Source organism: Phacochoerus africanus, chromosome 8 (assembly GCF_016906955.1).
Source record: "Phacochoerus africanus isolate WHEZ1 chromosome 8, ROS_Pafr_v1, whole genome shotgun sequence".
Classification (NCBI taxonomy): domain Eukaryota; kingdom Metazoa; phylum Chordata; class Mammalia; order Artiodactyla; family Suidae; genus Phacochoerus; species Phacochoerus africanus.
This window is the reverse complement of record NC_062551.1, coordinates 45,106,913-45,124,957: the sequence shown is the minus strand read 5'-3', so window position 1 is coordinate 45,124,957 and position 18,045 is coordinate 45,106,913. Positions and strand designations below refer to the sequence as shown.

At 49.4% G+C, this 18,045-nt stretch overlaps 2 protein-coding genes across 2 annotated transcripts; both read right to left on the bottom strand.

Annotated features, from left to right (window-relative positions):
- Positions 1–1,102: 1,102 nt before the first annotated feature.
- LOC125133712 (cytochrome c oxidase subunit 6B1) lies at positions 1,103–11,848 on the bottom strand. Its single transcript, XM_047792164.1, has 4 exons — positions 11,723–11,848; positions 9,866–9,982; positions 7,965–8,065; positions 1,103–1,293 (listed from the first exon to the last, which is right to left on the bottom strand). Exons 2-4 carry the CDS (start codon positions 9,969–9,971, stop codon positions 1,240–1,242), a joined length of 261 nt encoding a protein of 86 aa, XP_047648120.1. The 5' UTR covers positions 9,972–9,982; positions 11,723–11,848; the 3' UTR covers positions 1,103–1,239.
- A 2,242-nt stretch (positions 11,849–14,090) lies between these two features.
- Positions 14,091–17,654, bottom strand: ETV2 (ETS variant transcription factor 2). Its single transcript, XM_047793031.1, has 6 exons — positions 16,332–17,654; positions 16,125–16,238; positions 15,792–15,851; positions 15,112–15,570; positions 14,558–14,670; positions 14,091–14,314 (listed from the first exon to the last, which is right to left on the bottom strand). The coding sequence occupies exons 1-6, from the start codon at positions 16,396–16,398 to the stop codon at positions 14,114–14,116; spliced, it is 1,014 nt and encodes a 337-aa protein (XP_047648987.1). The 5' UTR covers positions 16,399–17,654; the 3' UTR covers positions 14,091–14,113.
- Positions 17,655–18,045: the final 391 nt, after the last annotated feature.

The window sequence follows — 18,045 nt, the reverse complement described above, 5'->3', positions numbered from 1 at the left end:
TGTTCCCCAGAACTCCTCAGACCCCAGGACTAGGCATTTGCCGCACTTTCTCTCTGGGCCTTGGTTCTCCCAGTGTGTGAGAAATGGGAAAACAAATGAACTTACAATTCTATTGTCAGAGTTCCCACTGTGGGGCAGTGGATTAAGAATCCCAACTGTAGCAGCTTGGGTCACTTTGGAGGCTTGAGTTCAATCCCAGGCCCAGCCAGTGAATTAAAGGATCCTGCATTGGGAGTTCCTTCTGTGGCCCAACCGGATGGGTTCCATCTCAGCCAGGCACAGTGGGTTAAAGATCCAGCAGCATAGGTCGAAACTGGGGCTTGGGTTTGATCCCTGGTGGAGGGAACTCCATGTTACAGGACTGCCTTGCCGTGGCTGCAGACCCCTGGCCCAGAAATTCCATATGCCACAGGATATGGGATAAATAAAGAAATAATAAATACAATGAAATTGCACTGTCCAGATATTGGTTTGTTTATAAGACACATGAAATGTTTTCTAATCAAAACAGATAATTTGATTTTTAGTCAACCTACTTTCCATTTAAAGTTGTTTTTCTTGGAGTTCTCATCATGGCACAGGGGAAACAGATCCAACTAGGATCCACAAAGTCACAGGTTCAATCCTTGGCCTCACTTATTGGGCTAAGGATCTGGCATTGCCGTGAGCTGTGGTATAGCTACGATTCGACCCCTAGCCTGGGAACTTCCATATGCAGCGGGTGTGGCCCTAAAAACAAAAGCAGAAACAAAACAAAACTTGGAGTTCCTGCTGTGGCTCAGCGAGTTAAGAAGCCAACCAGTATCCATGAGGATATAGGATCCTTACTCAGTGGGTTAAGGATTCAGCATTGCCACAAGCTGCAGCATAGGTTGAAGATGGGGCTCGGATCTGGCACTGCTGTGGCTGTGGTGAAGGCCAGAAGCTGCAACTCTGACTGACCCCTAGCCTGGAGTCAAAAGAGACCAAAAAAAAAAAGGAAAGCAAAAATGGGTGATCAATGTTTATTAAAATAAAAATTTAAAGAAAAGAAAAAAGCACCCTGAATTCAGTCCCACCCCAACCTCCACCCCATCATCCAGCTCTTTTACACGTACACAGCTTTACACTTTTCCAGCGAGTATTTATTATTAGTTAAACCATGATTCAGGATCTCAGGGTGGGAATCACCATGAACCCAGGTCCCCCTGCACCACCCTGTGGAGAAGGACGGAGGACAGATGAGGTGGGGGGGCCAGTTCAGATCTTCCCAGGAAACGTGCCTTCCGCCCGGCGGTCATCCCAGGCTGACACCTGTGGAAAGACAGCCAGTGTTACTTCATTCCTCCACGGGGAGAGCGGAAGGGTGGATTTCTCTGTCTTCCTCGTTTTGCAGTCAACAAGGAACCCCAGTACCTGCTATGTGCCACTACTGGTAACTGCTCCAGGAGCTGGGGAGCCAGTAAAGACCCAGAAGGCCAAGAGTCACTGTCCTGAATGAGCTGACCCACTGAGGGGATGGGGTGGAAGGCGGGGGAATAACGGGCAGACTCACGGCAGAGTGTACAGAGCTCCAAGAGGGTGACTCTGCCCTGATTCAGAAACCCCAGAGCTCAACCCTCAATGATGTTTGTCAGAAGAGAAGAAAGAAGGAATACCAGACAGCTGTGGCAAGAAAAAAAAAAGGCTGATCTATGCTCTGGCAGGAATGGATCTCCAACACATGGAATCAAGTGCAAAAAGGTCCAAACCAGATAAAGAGTGGGATGTTACTCTCACTCACAGATGTATATATGCATACTTTTTTTTTTTTTTTTTTAAGGGCCACACCTGTGGCATATGGAGGTTCCCAGGTTAAGGGCTGAATTGAACTACAGCTGCCTGCCTACACCACAGCCACAGCAACACAGGATCCAAGCTTCATATGTGACCTACATCACAGCTCAGGGCAATGCCAGATCCTTAACCCACTGAGCTAGGCCAGGGATCGAACCCACAACCTCATGGTTACTAGTTGGATTCATTTCTGCTGTGCCACAATGGGAACTCCCATGCATCTTTGCATCTTTTTTTTTTTTTTTTTTTAATCTTTTTGCCATTTCTTGGGCCGCTCTGGTGGCATATGGAGTTTCCCAGGCAAGGGGTCGAAAGGGAGCTATAGCCACCGGCCTACACCAGAGCCACAGCAATGCGGGATCCGAGCCGCATCTGCAACCTACACCACAGCTCACGGCAGCGCCAAATCATTAACCCACTGAGCGGGGCAAGGGATCCAACCCTCGACCTCATGGTTCCTAGTCAGATTCATTAACTACTGCGCCAGTATGGGAACTCCATCCATCTTTTTTTTTTTTTAATGCATATGTATTTTTAAAAAATGATGCAAACGCTCCCCAGAGGTTAACACTCAACAACTTGTTGACCTTCCTACAGGTGGCTAGACACATGTTCATTTTTATATATACACACACACACACGCACACATTCACCTTTACAGGTGATATATTAGAGACAGTGGATAAGGAAGACTGAATCTGAATCCCTGATCCATCACTTTCTAGCTGCATGACCTCAGACAAATTGCTCAACCTTTCAGGGCCTCAGTTTCCGATTTTGTAAAATGAGGATACTGATAACAGTACCTGTCTCATCCTGTTTTTCCTATGTCTGTCCTTATGATATAAAGCACTTACAAAGTAGCTGGCCCACAGTAAGTGCCTATTTACACACACATCACAAATGCTCTGTACTGGAGTTCTTGTTGTGGCTCGGCAGGTTAGGAACATGACAGTGTCTGTGAGGATCCAGGTTTGATTCCCGGCCTCACTCAACGGGTTAAGGATTTGGCACTGCCACAAGCTGCAGCAGAGATCACAGATGTGGCTTGGATCTGGCACTGCTGCGGCTGTGGCACAGGCTTGTAGTTGCAGCTCCGATTCCACTCCTAGGCTGGGAACTTCCATATGCCGCAGGTGCAGCCCTAAAAAGAAAAAATAAAAACGCTCCATACTCAAAAGCTGGAGTTCCTCTGTGGTGCAAAGGAATTGGCAGTATCTCTGGAGCACTGGGGCACAGGTTCAATCCCAGCCTGGCACAGTGGGTTGAAGGATGTTGCCACGACTAGGGTGTAGGTTGCAACTGTGGCTCAGACATGATCTGATTCCTGGCCCAGGGAACTTCATGTGCCGCAGAGTGGCCAAAAAAGAAAAAAACAAAATCATAAACATAAAAAATATGTAAACTGGGCCATACTATATAGATTATATTGCAACTTGCTTTTTCCACAGGTCATAGAGCCCCTTCTGTAATCTGTCACACAGATTAAGATAAATATACCATCATTCCCATCTTTCTTCTAACTTGTGTTCTTTCCTCTTTTATTTAAAAGGTATGAATTTTTTTTTTCTTTTCAGGGCCGCTCCTGTGGCACATGGAATTTCCCAGCCCAGGGATCGAATTGGAGCTGCAGCTGCTGGCCAATACCACAGCAACACCAGATGTGAGCTGCATCTGCGACCTATACTGCAGCTCACAGCAATGTTAGATCCTTAACCCACTGAGCGAGGCGGGGGACTGAACCCCCATCCTCATGGACACCATGTCAGATTCTTAATCCACTGAGCCACAACAGAACTCCCTAACTCAGGTTGTTTCTGAATGTTCCCCATTACAAACAACTCTGTACATCTTGTCATTCTTGTACATTAACATTTTTGTAGGACGTGCAGGTGCAAAATTGCCCATATCTAGAGTATGTTTGTGTGTGTTTTTTTTTTTTTTTCCCATTTTGAAAGATCCTGCCTCAGGACTGACCTCAAAAGTGATTGGACCATTTTACAGAACCACCAACCTTTTTTTTTTTTTTTCACTGTGCCCGTGGCATGTGGAGTTCCTGGACTAGGAACGGAAACTGAGCCACAGCAGTGACCAGAGCTACTACAGTGACAACACCGGGTCCTTAACCCACTGTGCCACAAGACAACTCCCAACACCTTTTGGATAGGCTGGTCTGATCCTTAGGCAAATTAGTCTTTGCCCCAAAATCCCATTTCATGGAAAGGAAACAAAGGAAACATTCATACAGAGGGCAAAACACTTCCTGCAACGGAACTGTACACTGCGGCATCACTTAAAATAGTGAAAAAAGACTGAGTTTAGCTCAAGGGGAAAGGCATTTTCTTTCTTTCTTTCTTTCTTTCTTTCTTTCTTTCTTTATTTATTTTTTGTCTTTTTGCTATTTCTTGGGCCGCTCCTGCAGCATATGGAGGTTCCCAGGCTAGGGGTCTAATCGGAGCTATAGCCACCACCTACACCAGAGCCACAGCAACGTGGGATCCCAGCCGTGTCTGCAACCTACACCGCAGCTCACAGCAACGCCGGATCGTTAACCCACTGAGCAAGGGCAGGGACCGAACCCACAACCTCATGGCTCCTAGTCGGATTTGTTAACCACTGCGCCACGACAGGAACTCCGGAAAGGCATTTTCTTAACCATTAAAGACAATGATTACCCCAAAATTGACAAGGTTGTACTGCCATGAAAATAGGTACACAATGCAAGTAAAAAAGCCAAGAATGGAGTTCCTGCTGTGGCACACTGGGTTAAGGATACAGCACTGCTGCAGCTGTGGTGTGGGTTGCAGCTCTAGCTTGGATTTGACCCCTGGCCTGGTAACTTCCATATGCTGTGGGTGTGGTGGGGGAAGGCAAGAAACAACCAGTATCTGGAGTATGATCCACATCTTTTTTTTTTTTTTGCCTTTTCTAGGGCCGCTCCTGTGGCATATGGAAGTTCCCAGGCTAGGGGTCGAATCAGAGCTGTAGGCGCCGGCCTATGCCAAAGCCACAGCAATGCCAGATTCAAGCCGCATCTGTGGCCTATACCACAGCTCGTGGCAATGCTGGATCCTTAACCCACTGAGCAAGGCCAGGGATCGAACCCACAACGTCATGGTTCCTAGTTGGATTCATTAACCACTGAGCCATGACGTGAACTCCCACATCTGCATTTTTTAAAAGTATATGAACATACACTTATACCTACACACACAGAAAAGTGGAAGATTTAAACCAAATTACTAAGGGAAGTTAACTTTGGACACAGAAGGGGCTTAAACTTAGGAGGTTTTTTCACCTTCTACATTATATAAATCTCTCATTTTGAAGATTTACAAAAAGCCACCTTTTCATGAGGAAACTAAAACTTTTTTAAAACTGGAAAATAAAAGATGATTGGAAAAAATGTTTCAGATGCTCATATAAGGAAAGTGGTGGGGAGTTCCCTGGTGGCCTAGTGCTTATGGCACTGTCACTGCTATGGCTTGGGTTTGATCCCTGGCCTGGGAACTTCTGTGTGCTGAACTCCCAGACCCATCTCTCCCAAACACACATACTGGAACTAAAGACTAATTTTTAAAAACACACAAGAAACACCTAAAAGATGTTATTACCACCTAGGTGAGGAGGATGAGGAATAATTTTCTGCCCCTTCCTCTACTTCTTAAGTTTCTGTGAAATGCTTCTACTGCTTATAAAAAACAAACAACAGCAGTAACAAAAATACTTATTTTTACTTCACCACATCTCTGGAATAAAGCTGCTGGGGCTGCTGGGTATCACGTGCACTCATATCCAGCCCTAAGAAGGCAGACACAGCAGGCACCTGAGGAGAGGACCCGCACAACCTGAAGCTCCCCAGCTAAGGGCAGGCCCAGGTCCCGGAGCCTGGGGCATGGGGCAGCACCAGGACTGGAGGCACACTTCCTAGCGCCCTGTCCAGCACACCCCCGGTGCAGGCGCTGAGGCTGGAGGGGGGGTGGTATGGGATAACAAATGTGAAACCCAAGCTCACGCAAAGCCAAGGAGAAATCCTGGGAGGGGAGAAGGTACTCAAGGCACTTGAGAGAGCGTGGCCAGAGGTGGGAGGAAAACCAACTGGGCTGAGAAGGAGTGCACTGAGGCAATGTGTTCTCGAGAAATAAGCCCCAAAGATGTACATCAAGGATATTTAAAATACTGAAAAATTAGAACAGAATCTCCACAGAAGGGTCAAAGGTAAATAAAAGCATCTGTAAGTTATTAAAACAAATGAGGCAGATCTGTCTACATGCACTGCCATTAAAAAAAAAAGGTTCCAAGACACACTAATAAGTCAATGCAAGTCAGAGAACAAACTATAGAGTATGATCATCCATGCCGAGAGTTCCACAGGCTCATGTATGACAAAAGTATATAGAGGAAAGGAATCGGCTGACAGTAGTTATCTCGGGAGGGAGACTAGGCAGCACAATCCGACTCCTACTTTTTATTTTACTGTATTGCTCACATTTGTAAAGTGAGCACTATTACTTTTGAAATACTATCATATTCTGATTTTAGGACACATGGTTTTTCCACCTTAGCATCTCCAAAATTAGCATGCTTATTACATTCATTTCCTGCATTTAAAAAAAAAAAAGCAAGAAAGAAAAAGAAAGGGAAAAAAAGATCCAAACATCTCTTGCTGCTTCTTGTAGTCAATGGGGTCTTTGATGAAATAGAGTAATTTTTTTTTTTTTTTTTTAAAGGAGGAGTTCCTGTGTGGTGCAGTGGATTAAGGATCTGGCGTATTGACTGCAGTGGCTCAGGTCAATACTGTGGTTCGAATCTGATTCCTGGCTTGGGAACTTCTGCAGGCTGTGGGTGTACCCTGCCCCAAATAAATAAAAATAAAAATTTTTTAAAAAGAGGGTATGACAGAGGATATTAAATAGTAGCAACAAGTTTAAAAGGACTGCCCTATTGCATCCCTATTTTTTAGAGATGTATACTGTAGATAGGTGTGAAATGACACATCTGATATTTGCTTCAGAATACTTCAGCAAAAGGAAGAAGAAAAAGAAAAGGGATATGTGGAGGAAAGGGGAAAAAAAAAAATCTTTAAACTATTCAGTTTGGGAGTTCCCATCATGGCCCAATGGAAATGAATCTGACTAGCATTCATGAGGATGCAGGTTCAATCCCTGGCCTCATTCAGTGGGTTAAGGATCTGGTGTTGCTGTGGCTGTGGCTGCAGCTCCAATTTGACTCCTAGCCTGGGAACGTCCATATGCCATGGGTGCGGCCCTAAAAAGACAAAAAAAAAAAAAAAAAAGTCTAATTGAATGAATTACATTGAATCTATAAAAACTCAAGTCTGTAATCGTAATTCAAAAAAAAAAAAAAAAACAGGAGTTCCCGTCGTGGCACAGTGGTTAACGAATCCGACTAGGAACCATGAGGTTGCGGGTTCGGTCCCTGGCCTTGCTCAGTGGGTTAATGATCCGGCGTTGCCGTGAGCTGTGGTGTAGGTTGCAGACGTGGCTCGGATCCCGCGTTGCTGTGGCTCTAGCGTAGGCCGGTGGCTACAGCTCCCATTCAACCCCTAGCCTGGGAACCTCCATATGCCGTGGGAGCGGCCCAAGAAATAGCAACAACAACAACAACAACAACAAAAAGACAAAAGCCAAAAAAAAAAAAAATTTAAAAAAAGCAAAACAAAAAAGAAACTATTCAGTTTGGATGATGGGTACATTTGGGGGAATCACTGATTTATTCTACTTTGACTTTATTTGGAAATGTCCACATGAAAAAAGGACAGAGTTCTCTTGCGGCTCAGTGGGGGTAAGGATCTATGCTGTCACTGCAGCGACTTGGGTGGGATCCCCCCGCCCCAAAAAAGATTGATTCCAAAAGATAGTGATGCTGAGCTCCACAGGGACAGGGCCGTGTAGAGTGCCAGGGCAAGACACATCTGGTTGTCTTGGCTGAGAGCCTGGCTGGTTGAGCATCAGTGTAAGGAGGAAAGGGAGGCAATTCCAGGAAGAAGACAAGGCCGCCGTGTCCATGGTCAGTGTGATGCCTTGTCCTCTCTCTGCCTCTCATAGATGAACTGCCACCAAGTCACCACACTCCCCTCTGCTAAGACCTCACCCAGTGTCCCAAAGGCCCCAGGAGGAGACACATACCCAGGATATGGGGCAGAGAGACTTGTACACACGCCGGTACCATTCGCACACGGAGACGTCACCCCCTTTAGCAGTCATTGCTTTCTCACAGCGGTGGAAGTCTGTGAAGAAAGGGGATCAGGGTCAGTCTAGACCAAGGCTGGAACACATTTCTGATCAAAACTCAAAGAAATACTTTTTACTTCACAACCAGTTATGCACAATCCTCACCCCACCCCCCAAGTTTCACAAAGAAAGCATACCCTTACAAGTGCAGCTGCTAAAGAACTACTGTTCAATTTGAAAATTCTGGGGTCAGGAATGATAGCCACGTGAAAGGCAGGTGTGGAAATTATGCAAGTCCAGAAGTGGGACAAGGAAAGGGAAAAATAGCTTGATGCTAAGACGCTGGCATCCTAGAGAGGACATGAGGGGGATGGTCTGATTTATTAAAACCAGTAGGAAATTAATCTAAAAATTAATTAATCTAAAAATTACTCCACTTATTACACTCCTAGGCACACTCCCTAGAGAGAAAAGCATTCACGTGGATACCAAATTACATTTATAAGCATGTCTATACAAGCGTGATTCTTGAACCCCAAACTGGATACCATGTGTCTGTGACTAAAATATAAAACTGTACAGCAGTAAAAATGGGCAAAATAGGAGTTCCCGTCGTGGCGCAGTGGTTAATGAATCCGACTAGGAACCATGAGGTTGCGGGTTCGGTCCCTGCCCTTGCTCAGTGGGTTAACGATCTGGTGTTGCCGTGAGCTGTGGTGTAGGTTGCAGACGCGGCTGGGATCCCGCGTTGCTGTGGCTCTGGCGTAGGCTGGTGGCTACAGCTCCAATTCGACCCCTAGCCTGGGAACCTCCATATTATGGGGGAGCGGCCCTAGAAAAGGCAAAAAGACAAAAAAAAAAGGGCGAAATATAGGAGTTCCTGCTGCTATAGCTCAGCAGTAATTAACCTGACTAGTATTCATGAGGATGCAGGTTCGATGCCCTGATCAATGGGTTAAGGATTTGGCATTGCCATGAACTGCAGTGTAGGTCACAGATGCAGCTTGGATCCCATGTTGCTGTGGCTGTGGCTTCAATTCAACCCCTGGCTAAGCTTCCGTATGCCTGTGTGGCCCTTTAAAAAAAAAAAAGAGAGAGAGAGAGTGAGCAAAATACATGCCACAGCATCAATGAATCTTGAAAACTGTTGAATGAAGAAATCCAAACACAAAGGAATACATACAGTATTTATAACATTCACAAAGAGACAAAAGCGGTGATAAAACCAAAATATGATCGCCCTCTCAGTGGGGAGGTAGAGCGCTATTTTCAAGACAGGGAGTGCAGGAGGCAGGGAAGCTCTGAGTGCTGGCAGCATCTAGGTTTCTTCCAAATTACAGTTTCATGGGGGAATTCGAGTTTATCAATTTACTTGTACATTATGTTTTATGTTCCTCCTGTATGTATGTACATTTCATGCATGCGTGCACACACGCGCGCGCGCGCACACACACACACACCATCGAGGGGGAGCTTCCTGGTGGTCTAGTGGTTAGGACTCAGAGCTTCACTGCTGCAACCTGGGTTTAAACCCTGGTCTGGGAACTGCGATCCCATATCCCACGTCAAACTGTTGCATGCCACGGCCAAAAAAAAAAAAAAAAGAAAACCTTTCGTTTTTTACAAAACAAAACACAAAATCATTGTGGGAACCAAAGTTTGTGCCACTGGCCCAGATCTTGAACACACAGCTGGTGAGGAGGGGCGTGGGCCCTGCAAGGTAGGAATGTTCAGAATAAAAGTGGCCTAGGATGCAGAAGGACCCCTAGGAGGAGGCAAGAGGTAGGTGACTTGAGATGTGGGACCAGGGGAAAGTCAACATTGCCCCCGCCCGCTCCAACCCATGTCCTGCTCACCCAGGTAGTTCTGCCAGCAGTTCCTGGTCTGGTTCTGGTTGGGGAAGCGGCTGTCAAAAGGAGCTGTCTGGTAGTTCTTGATTTTGGTCTGGATGTCTTCTGCCATAGTGCTGACTCCTGGGGCCAAAGAGAATGGATGCTGGTAGGGGTCTCAGGGGGCCTTGGCATAGGGCTCTCAGTCCACTCAGGCCCAGTGGAGGCTGGATGCAAAACAGGCTGGGTGTGACCAAGTCAAGCCAGGCCAAGGCCCCCTTCCTTTCAACACGCACACAGAGATGAAAGGCAGGCAAGAACACGCAAAGTGTGGAAGTCACAGCAGGGTAGGGGTGGAGGGCTCAACTCTCTGGTAAAATCAGGCCTTATCTGTCCCAAAATAACACTAGCTGACACTCACCAAGTGCTGACTATTGGCAAGGATGCTTTATTCCTACAGTCACTCTAAAAGGCAGGAACTATTACTATTACTGTTTCACAAAGACACAGGGTGTTTAAGTGACATCCCAAGGTCACAGAGCACACATGCAGTGGAGCTGCACTCCATCACTGACATAACCTACACTGCAGGGGTAGTGTAGGTAGTGCCATGAACTCCCCAGGGATCTAATGAACCCTTTCTCAGAATATGTTTAAATGTATTTAGAAGTTGCAAAGGATCACAAAGAAAACCGTTATATGCAGCTGAGGACTTAACTACACAATTTCGAAATAGTCATGAGTGAGGGAGTTCCTGTGGTGGCTCAGCGGTAACGAACCCCACTAGAATCTATGAGGATGTGGATTTGATTCCTGGCATTGCTCAGCGGGTTAAGGATCCCGAGCTGTTATGGCTGTGGTGTAGGCTGGCAGCTGCAGCTCCGATTCCATCCCCCCAGCTTGGGAACTTCCATATGCCCTGGGGGCAGCCTTAAAAAAAAGGAATGAAAATGATATTTTGTGACATCTACAACTGTAATGGGATATAAGATGACCTGTGGTTTTGATGATGCTAATGGTCACTGCCTCCACTCCTAACTGAAGGAAACGCTACATTTCAATAAAAGATTAGTAAAAATATAGATGTAAAATTTCCCCCATTCAAGAACTAGAACCCCTTGAATTCTATGGATTCTGTGAACCCAGAGTTAAAAACCTATGACAGAATTTTTTATGAGGTGATACAGTTTTCGTCAGGGAAACTGAAAGAAATTGCCTCTATTCCAGATGATTAGAGAAGTCCTGGGATTACATAGAGGTGAGTGGACTGATGTTAAATCCAAGCGACTCAAGGTAGTGGTAGGGATCTGGGCCATCGAAATGGAGTCTTTCCGGGAGCGGGGCTATCTGGAACTCCAGCAGCTGGGACACACACACGATCGGAAGAATTATTTTGGAAGCGAGCTCCACCCGATTTCAGGAGTGCGGTAGACTGGGAGTGCCGCTGTGGCCCCTCCAACGTCTAAGGGGGTGGAGGCGCCAGACACCAAGAAGCCGTGCCACAGCCCAGGCAAACCACAGGGGGTACATCTGATGATTAAAAGCCCTGCAGTGCAAACTACTAGGTCCAAATCCTGACCTATGGCTAAACCGCTTACTGTCTGAACTGCGGTTGCCTCCCTGTCAAAAAGGGATAATCACAGGCCCTACCTCATAGGGCTGGAGGGAGGATTAAATGAATCAATGTAAGTCGCCTGGAATGTTCCAGGCATTGAGGAAAAACGAAATAATCGTTAGCTACGGCTATTAACTGAAGAGACGCCCCCCGGGCCCGGGAGGCCTGCTGCCGTCGGCCGGAAACCTCGTCTCATTCCCTGGGAAGGAAGGGTCGGACTCTTGAGTCCCCAGGCTGGGATTCCAGGCCCCCGAGGCCTCGACACTCACCTAGAGTCGCGCCTGAAACCGCTGGAAGCTCAATGTGACCCTCAGCAAAGACGCCGGCGTCGGACCGGAAGCGGAATAAAGACCGGCCGGAAGCGGGACGAGACGCGGTACAAGGGAGTCTTCCGCGGGGCTGGGCTGGTCCAGAAGCACTTAGGCCACGCCCATGCATGAGAACTCCGACCTTCTATTGGTCCAAATGCCTGTTCGTCCTCACTCCCAGCCCAATCGTGAGCTGAGGCGGTTCCAAGCCGTGGGCGCAGTCTCGTCTCCTCCCCGTCCTTACCAGGAGAGAAGGGCTCAGGGTCCTGGGCTGGATGGAGAGTCGCCCTGTGGGGAAACTATCCCAACGGAAATACTCTTATTCATGCAATAATCATTTATTGAACGTTTACTCTGTGCCAAGTATTTCTATTAAGTGTTGGGACACATAGCTGAAGAAAACACAAAAGTCCCTATTCTCGTTATGATTATTACTGGGTCAATTGGAAAATTGGAATTTCCAGGAGTTCCCGTTATGGCACAGCGGAAAGAAATCCGGCTAGGAACCATGGGGTTGCGGATTCGATCCCTGGCCTTGCTCAGTGGGTTAAGGATGCAGCGTTGCGGTGAGCTGTGGTGTAGGTCACAGACAACGCTTGGATCCTGCGTTACTGTGGCTGTGGCTAGGACGGCGGTTGCAACTCCATTTGGACCTCTAGCCTAGGAATCTCCATATGCCACCAGTGCGGCCCTAAAAAGCAAAAAAGAAAAGAAAATTGGAACTTCCAATTGGAAATTCAATTACTGGGGATTGCAAACAAATCATTCTTAAGTAATTAAAAACAAGCCATTCTTTCTCCCAGGGTCGTTCATCCCTTTATGAGGAATGCCCAGACTCCATCTTCCTGCTTATTATCATGTTTCCCCAAACCTTAGAAGGCACATAATGTTTTGGAGGCTGCGTACCAGGCCTACTCTATCCTGACTGCATGGGGGACAGAGAGCAAGTAGCCACCCAATAAAATACTTGGCAGTGTCCAGGCTTAACTGGATTAGGGGCCTCCTGCATTCTGTGTTCATCAGGATTGTAATTATTTGTTTACATGCCTGCATTCATCCCTTTCAATGAGATCTTCCTAAAGCCCAAATTTCTTTGTTTAACCCCCCCCCCCAATACCCTCTCACAAAGTCCAGGCTCCTTACTATGGTTCACAGATACTTTTTTTTTTTAATTCAATGAATTTTATTATATTTATAGTTGTCCGCAGATCCTTTGTGAACTGACCCATGGTCCTCCCTCCAGCCACGTTGAGATATATATATAAATATATACTTTTTTTTTTTGTCTTCTTGCCATTTCTCGGGCCGCTCCCACAGCATATGGAGGTTCCCAGGCTAGGGGTCTAATCGGAGCTGTAGCCAACAGCCTACACCAGAGCCACAGCAATGTGGGATCAGAGCCGCATCTGTGACCTACACCACAGCTCACAGCAACACCAGATCCTTAATGCACTGAGTGAGGCCAGGGATTGAATCCGCAATCTCATGGTTCCTAGTTGGATTCGTTAACCACTGAGCCATGACGGGACTCCGTCACATTGATATTTTTGGTCATTGAATAGTGATGTGAGGTCTAACTCCAGGCCTTTGATTATGCTGTTTCCTCCCATTGGAACATTCTTTGCCCACCTGACTTCTCATATCAGCTATTTTCTGGTCCAGGAAGTCTTCCCCGAGAACAACCCCCACCCACACCCCCACCCTCTGTGTTTCCCATCCCAGCCCTGACCACGGTAGGCTGTCCCTGCCATCTGGTAATGATTTTGTCTCCCCACTGGACTGTGAACTCTCTAAGGGCAGGGTTCCAGGTTGTCTTGGTCATTACTGAATCCCCAGCATGGCTTACAGTAGGCTCTCTTTAAGCGCTCAGTTGTTCCCAGAACAGGGTAGACTTTCCTTGGGATCTAAGTTCTATGGCCCTTAGCTTGAAGTAGGAAAACAGAATAGGTGACTGGGGGGGCAAGCACCAGGTCTAATTCCCTGATGGCCCCGGGTACACAGTAAGCCCTCTTTGGAATCTTGAGTCCTCTCAAAGGGGGACACAGTGGGTAAACTCGAAAGTTATTGATTGTGTCTGTTTCCTGTACAAGTCCCAGTACAGGGCAGGCACAAAGCAGGCAGGCCCAGTGGCTACTGAATTTGATTCCTCTGCATGGCCCACCACACAGTGAACACACAGTAGGTCCCCTAAGGGTCCTGTGTCTGTTTTGGTCACGGTGTGACTTGGGATCACAGGGGTGGAAGCGGGGAGCGATGTGGGTGTGCTGGTGAGCACAGGTTTCCTGGAGGATCTAGTCGGTACCAGTGGGAAGGATGCAAACAGCACTGGTAACAAGGCCTGACCAGATATTTTTATTGGGTCGCTGCTCCCTGTCCGTCCCCCATGCGGTCGGGATAGACTAGGCCTGGAACTCGGCCTCCGAAGCGGTAGGTGTACTTGCGCCCCCCGCTCTTGAGCACGATGTCGCGGCGGTAGTAGTAGCGCAGGCCTCGGCTCAGCTTCTCATAATTCATGCCGGGCTTCCTCTTGCGTTCGCCCCACAGCCGCGCCACCTAGTTGGAAGGCCCGGCTTAGTCCGAGAGGGCGGGAGGGGCTCGCCTTGACAACAGATGGGCGGGGGTGGGGGTGGGGGGGTGGTCCTGGTAGAGTCTGCACTGGGCTTAGTCCAGGCGGAGCAGAGTTGAGATGAGGACGAGGCGGGGGGCGGGGCCTAGCGCTAGGCAAAGCGAATGGCGAGGCTAAGGGAACACTAGCAGACTGGGACGGGACTTGGCGGGGGTGGGAAGCTGCCCCACCTCTTTGGGGTCGCACAGTTGGAACTCGCGGCTGTTGCCCGTCCAGCGGATGCAGCTGCTACGCGTCCCGTCTTGGAGCAGCTCCAGGAGGAACTGCCACAGCTGAATGGGACCTGCGGGGTGGGGGCACGTGAACACTCAGGTTCCCTGGTCCCAGATCATGTCGTTTCGATGACCCAGGAGTCCGGATCCTCTTCTTCTCGGGACCAACAAGTCAGGATATAAGGGACCCAAGAGTTGGCCTCGGGGACCCAGGCATCCGGGACTCCCATCTCTAAGATTAAGGAGTTTGGCTGCCCCACCTTGAAAATCTAGGCAGCCAGACCCTCATCCCTTTCTTCTCACTTAATCCAGCAGCCTTGGTCCTCGTCCCTTGCTTCCCAGAAGACGGCCAGTGTCTCAGTCCTCTCCTCCCTCAAGACCCAGGAGCGAGGGCACGGTCCCCTCCCCTCTGGAGCCCTGCCAGTTTCCCAGGTCCCTCCCCTACGGCGCCTAGGCCCCGCCTCGTTAGACTCCAGGTCCTCTCCGTGGGGACAAAGTCTCGGGAACCTCACCTCGGTGGTTCGTCTTGGGATAATGAGCTAAGGTTGCACGGTCCGACTGCTGGCTCGGTACGGAGGAGGTGGTGAGATCTGAACCCTGGTACTCCTTTGAAGAGGTGGTGCAATCCGTGTGCAGCCCCCAGTCCCAGGAGGTGGTATAGTCCGAGCCCGAAGGCCCGCCCCACGGAATGGCAGAGTCCGCGTGCGGCTTGCCGCCGAGGCCCTTGTCCCAGTAGGTGGCGCCTTCAGGGCCAATAGAAGAGTCCCAGCTGGTGGAGCTGGCGGCGACCGGGGCGCGCGACCAAGAGTTGGCACCTTCAGCGGAGGTGGCACTGTTTCCGCTGGCTGCCTCTTCGGAGCCAGCCAAGGGGGCGGGGCCCAGGGCCTGGGAGACCCGGCTCCAAGGGACCGAGCCGCTGTACGGCAGGTCTGTCCAATCTCCGGACCACGGAAGAGCCTGAGGGGCGGGTTCTGTGAGGACGAACGGACCCCAAGTGAGAGGAGCCCAGGTGTCCCGATCCCCTGCCCCCTCGGGGGTTCTAGGAGTCAAAGCTCTCAGCCTTGGCGCCTGGGGCCCCACGTTCCCGGATCTAGGACCTGCCACCTTGAGGACACCGGCATCCCCGTCCTAGTCCCGTTCCCCCTCCAAGATCGCGGAATCGAAACCTCCAGTTACTGTGGGAGACACTCACCCGCGCCCCATGGAGCTTCTGGGTTCGGTAATGCGGAGACCCAGTCCGGCTGTGGAAATTCTGTGACAGATAAGGATGAAGCTGAGTTTAGGGAGGGGTGTACACAGTGGCTACAGACTCCCCTCTGCCACTCACCTGTGGTCTTTATTTGTTCGGGAGGAGAGCTGTGACCCCAGCCCCTACTCACTCAAGCCTAGGACTCAGGACCCTGGCCCCCTCCTCCTCCTCCTCCTCCAAGCTCTGGAGTTCAAACCCACATCCCTCTCCCAGTTCAACCCGGGGAATCCAGGCACTCCCCCTTCCTCCCACAGACCTAGGAGCCCAGCCTCTCACCTTCTCCAGCACCCTGAGGTCCCAGCCCACAGCCAGTTTTCCAGTATGTCTCCGCTGTCAGCCTGTCCCCTGGGAGTGCCAGTTCAGGGAAATAGAAGTCGAATTCAGCTCCTTCTGCAAGCAGTAAGGTTAGAGCCCCGTCAGGGTCGGTGGATGCCCCCACCTGGGCAAGCTCCCCACACACATGGCCTCAGCCCAGCAGCCTACCCAGCCCTGACAGTCTGTTCCCCAGGGGCACTTCCTGTGGCGATGCTTCATCCCAGTTCAAGTCCATGGATGCCAGTAGTGAATGTTCTGGGTCAAAAGAAAAAAAAAGCACAGGGTGAGCTGGTGACACTTAGGGACCCTGGAGTCTGGGCCCCATCCCCTGCTTCCCTCAGATGGAGGAATCCAGGCCTCTGCTCCCTCTTTCCCCAGGACCCTGGAATCTTGGCCTCCAGTGTCCTTTTCTCTCTCACCAGGAGGAAGGGCCCCCAGACACCCAGTCTTCCAGTCCCCTGTTCATGGCTCACCTCTGGCAGGTCCCTGTGCCCCCAGCCAGGGGTCTCAGCCCCATTTCATACCACATACCCCCTCCTCTGGGGGCCTGGGCAGGGGGGAATTTTCCAAGACGTCAGAGCAGGGGTCGCAGCCCGGGTCAAGTTGCAGGGGCCGAGGCGGGGCCAAGCTGTGCCACCCCCTCCCCACCCACCTCTGCCCCCTGGGATGGCCTCAAGCCTCCACGGTAGCTTTGGGGTGTCTTGGACTTGAGCAGGAGCTTGGGAAACAATGGGATGGGCGTGACCTGGGGTGCAGAGGGGGTGTTTCTGGGTTGACTGGAATGGGGAGGGGAAAGGGGCTTGGGGACTTGATCCTGTGACATGGGAGGTGATGGGGGAGGAGGGCCTGGGGTCAGCTGGGCTGCACCAGGCTTATCTGAAACAGGAAGGGGGATTTCCGGCCAGACCCCTGGTCAGCAGACGTCACAATCCACAGGGGGCCTGCGGGGGATATGGTGGGGGTTGGTCAGTCGACCTGGGATCTTCCACCAGGCCCAGTTTTCCCCTTCGAGGGCTTTGAGGAGGAAGTTCTGGGGCTGCTTCAGCAGACAGTAACATCAACAATATAAACAATAACAACAGTGACAATAATGGTTAACATTTCTTGGGGGCTCATTGCTTGCTACTAACTGTGCCATGGGCCTTTGTTTAATTCTCTTAGGAAGTGGGTACTAGTCTTACCCTGACTTTATGAAAGGGGAAATTGAGGTGCATTTCCTCCTACTTCATCTCCAGAATCCATCATGCCCTTCCATGCTGTCATAGTTTAGGCACATAAGGAAATTAGAGTATGAACTGAATATGAGGTAGAGAATTAGTCATTTTCTTAGATGTGATAATGGTATTATGATATGAAAGCTATCTTTATAAGGTTATGAAACTGAGATATTTAGGAGTGAGGTGTTATGATGTCTGTATTTGTTTCCAATGACTCAGCCAAAAAAACCCACCCATGTATATTTGTAACATATACTTACATGCATGCAATATTTGGGACACACTTATGCGAATTTTTTTCTTTTTTTTTTTGCTTTTTAGAGCTGCACCCGCTGCGTAAGGAAGTTCCCAGGCTAGGGATCGAATCAGAGTTACAGCTGCCAGCCACAGCCACAGCCATGCAGGATCCGAGCTGCACCTGCGACCTACATCACAGCTCACGGCAACATCGGATCCTTACCCCACTGAACGAGGCCAGGGATCCAACCTGCATCCTCATGGGTCCTAGTTGGCTTCTTAACCCACTGAGCCCCAACGGAACTCCTCTTCTGTCCATGTTACACAAGGGAAACTGGGCCTCAAGAGGAAGAGCCACTTACCAGGTCACATAGTAGGTATTTGAGGGGGTCCTGGGACTGGACCCAGCTTTGGTTGAGCCACAGAGC

Excerpts from the sequence above, each read along its gene's own strand:
- LOC125133712 (XM_047792164.1), bottom strand. The coding sequence starts at position 9,971 with ATGGCAGAAGACATCCAGACCAAAATCAAGAACTACCAGACAGCTCCT. Across the intron at positions 8,066-9,865 it reads CTGCTGGCAGAACTACCTGG|ACTTCCACCGCTGTGAGAAA; the intron begins GTGAGCAGGACA and ends CTTTCTTCACAG. Across the intron at positions 1,294-7,964 it reads CTCTCTGCCCCATATCCTGG|GTGTCAGCCTGGGATGACCG; the intron begins GTATGTGTCTCC and ends GTCTTTCCACAG.
- ETV2 (XM_047793031.1), bottom strand. The coding sequence starts at position 16,398 with ATGGACTTGAACTGGGATGAAGCATCGCCACAGGAAGTGCCCCTGGGG. Across the intron at positions 16,239-16,331 it reads GAACAGACTGTCAGGGCTGG|AAGGAGCTGAATTCGACTTC; the intron begins GTAGGCTGCTGG and ends TACTGCTTGCAG. Across the intron at positions 15,571-15,791 it reads AGAAGCTCCATGGGGCGCGG|AACCCGCCCCTCAGGCTCTT; the intron begins GTGAGTGTCTCC and ends TCGTCCTCACAG.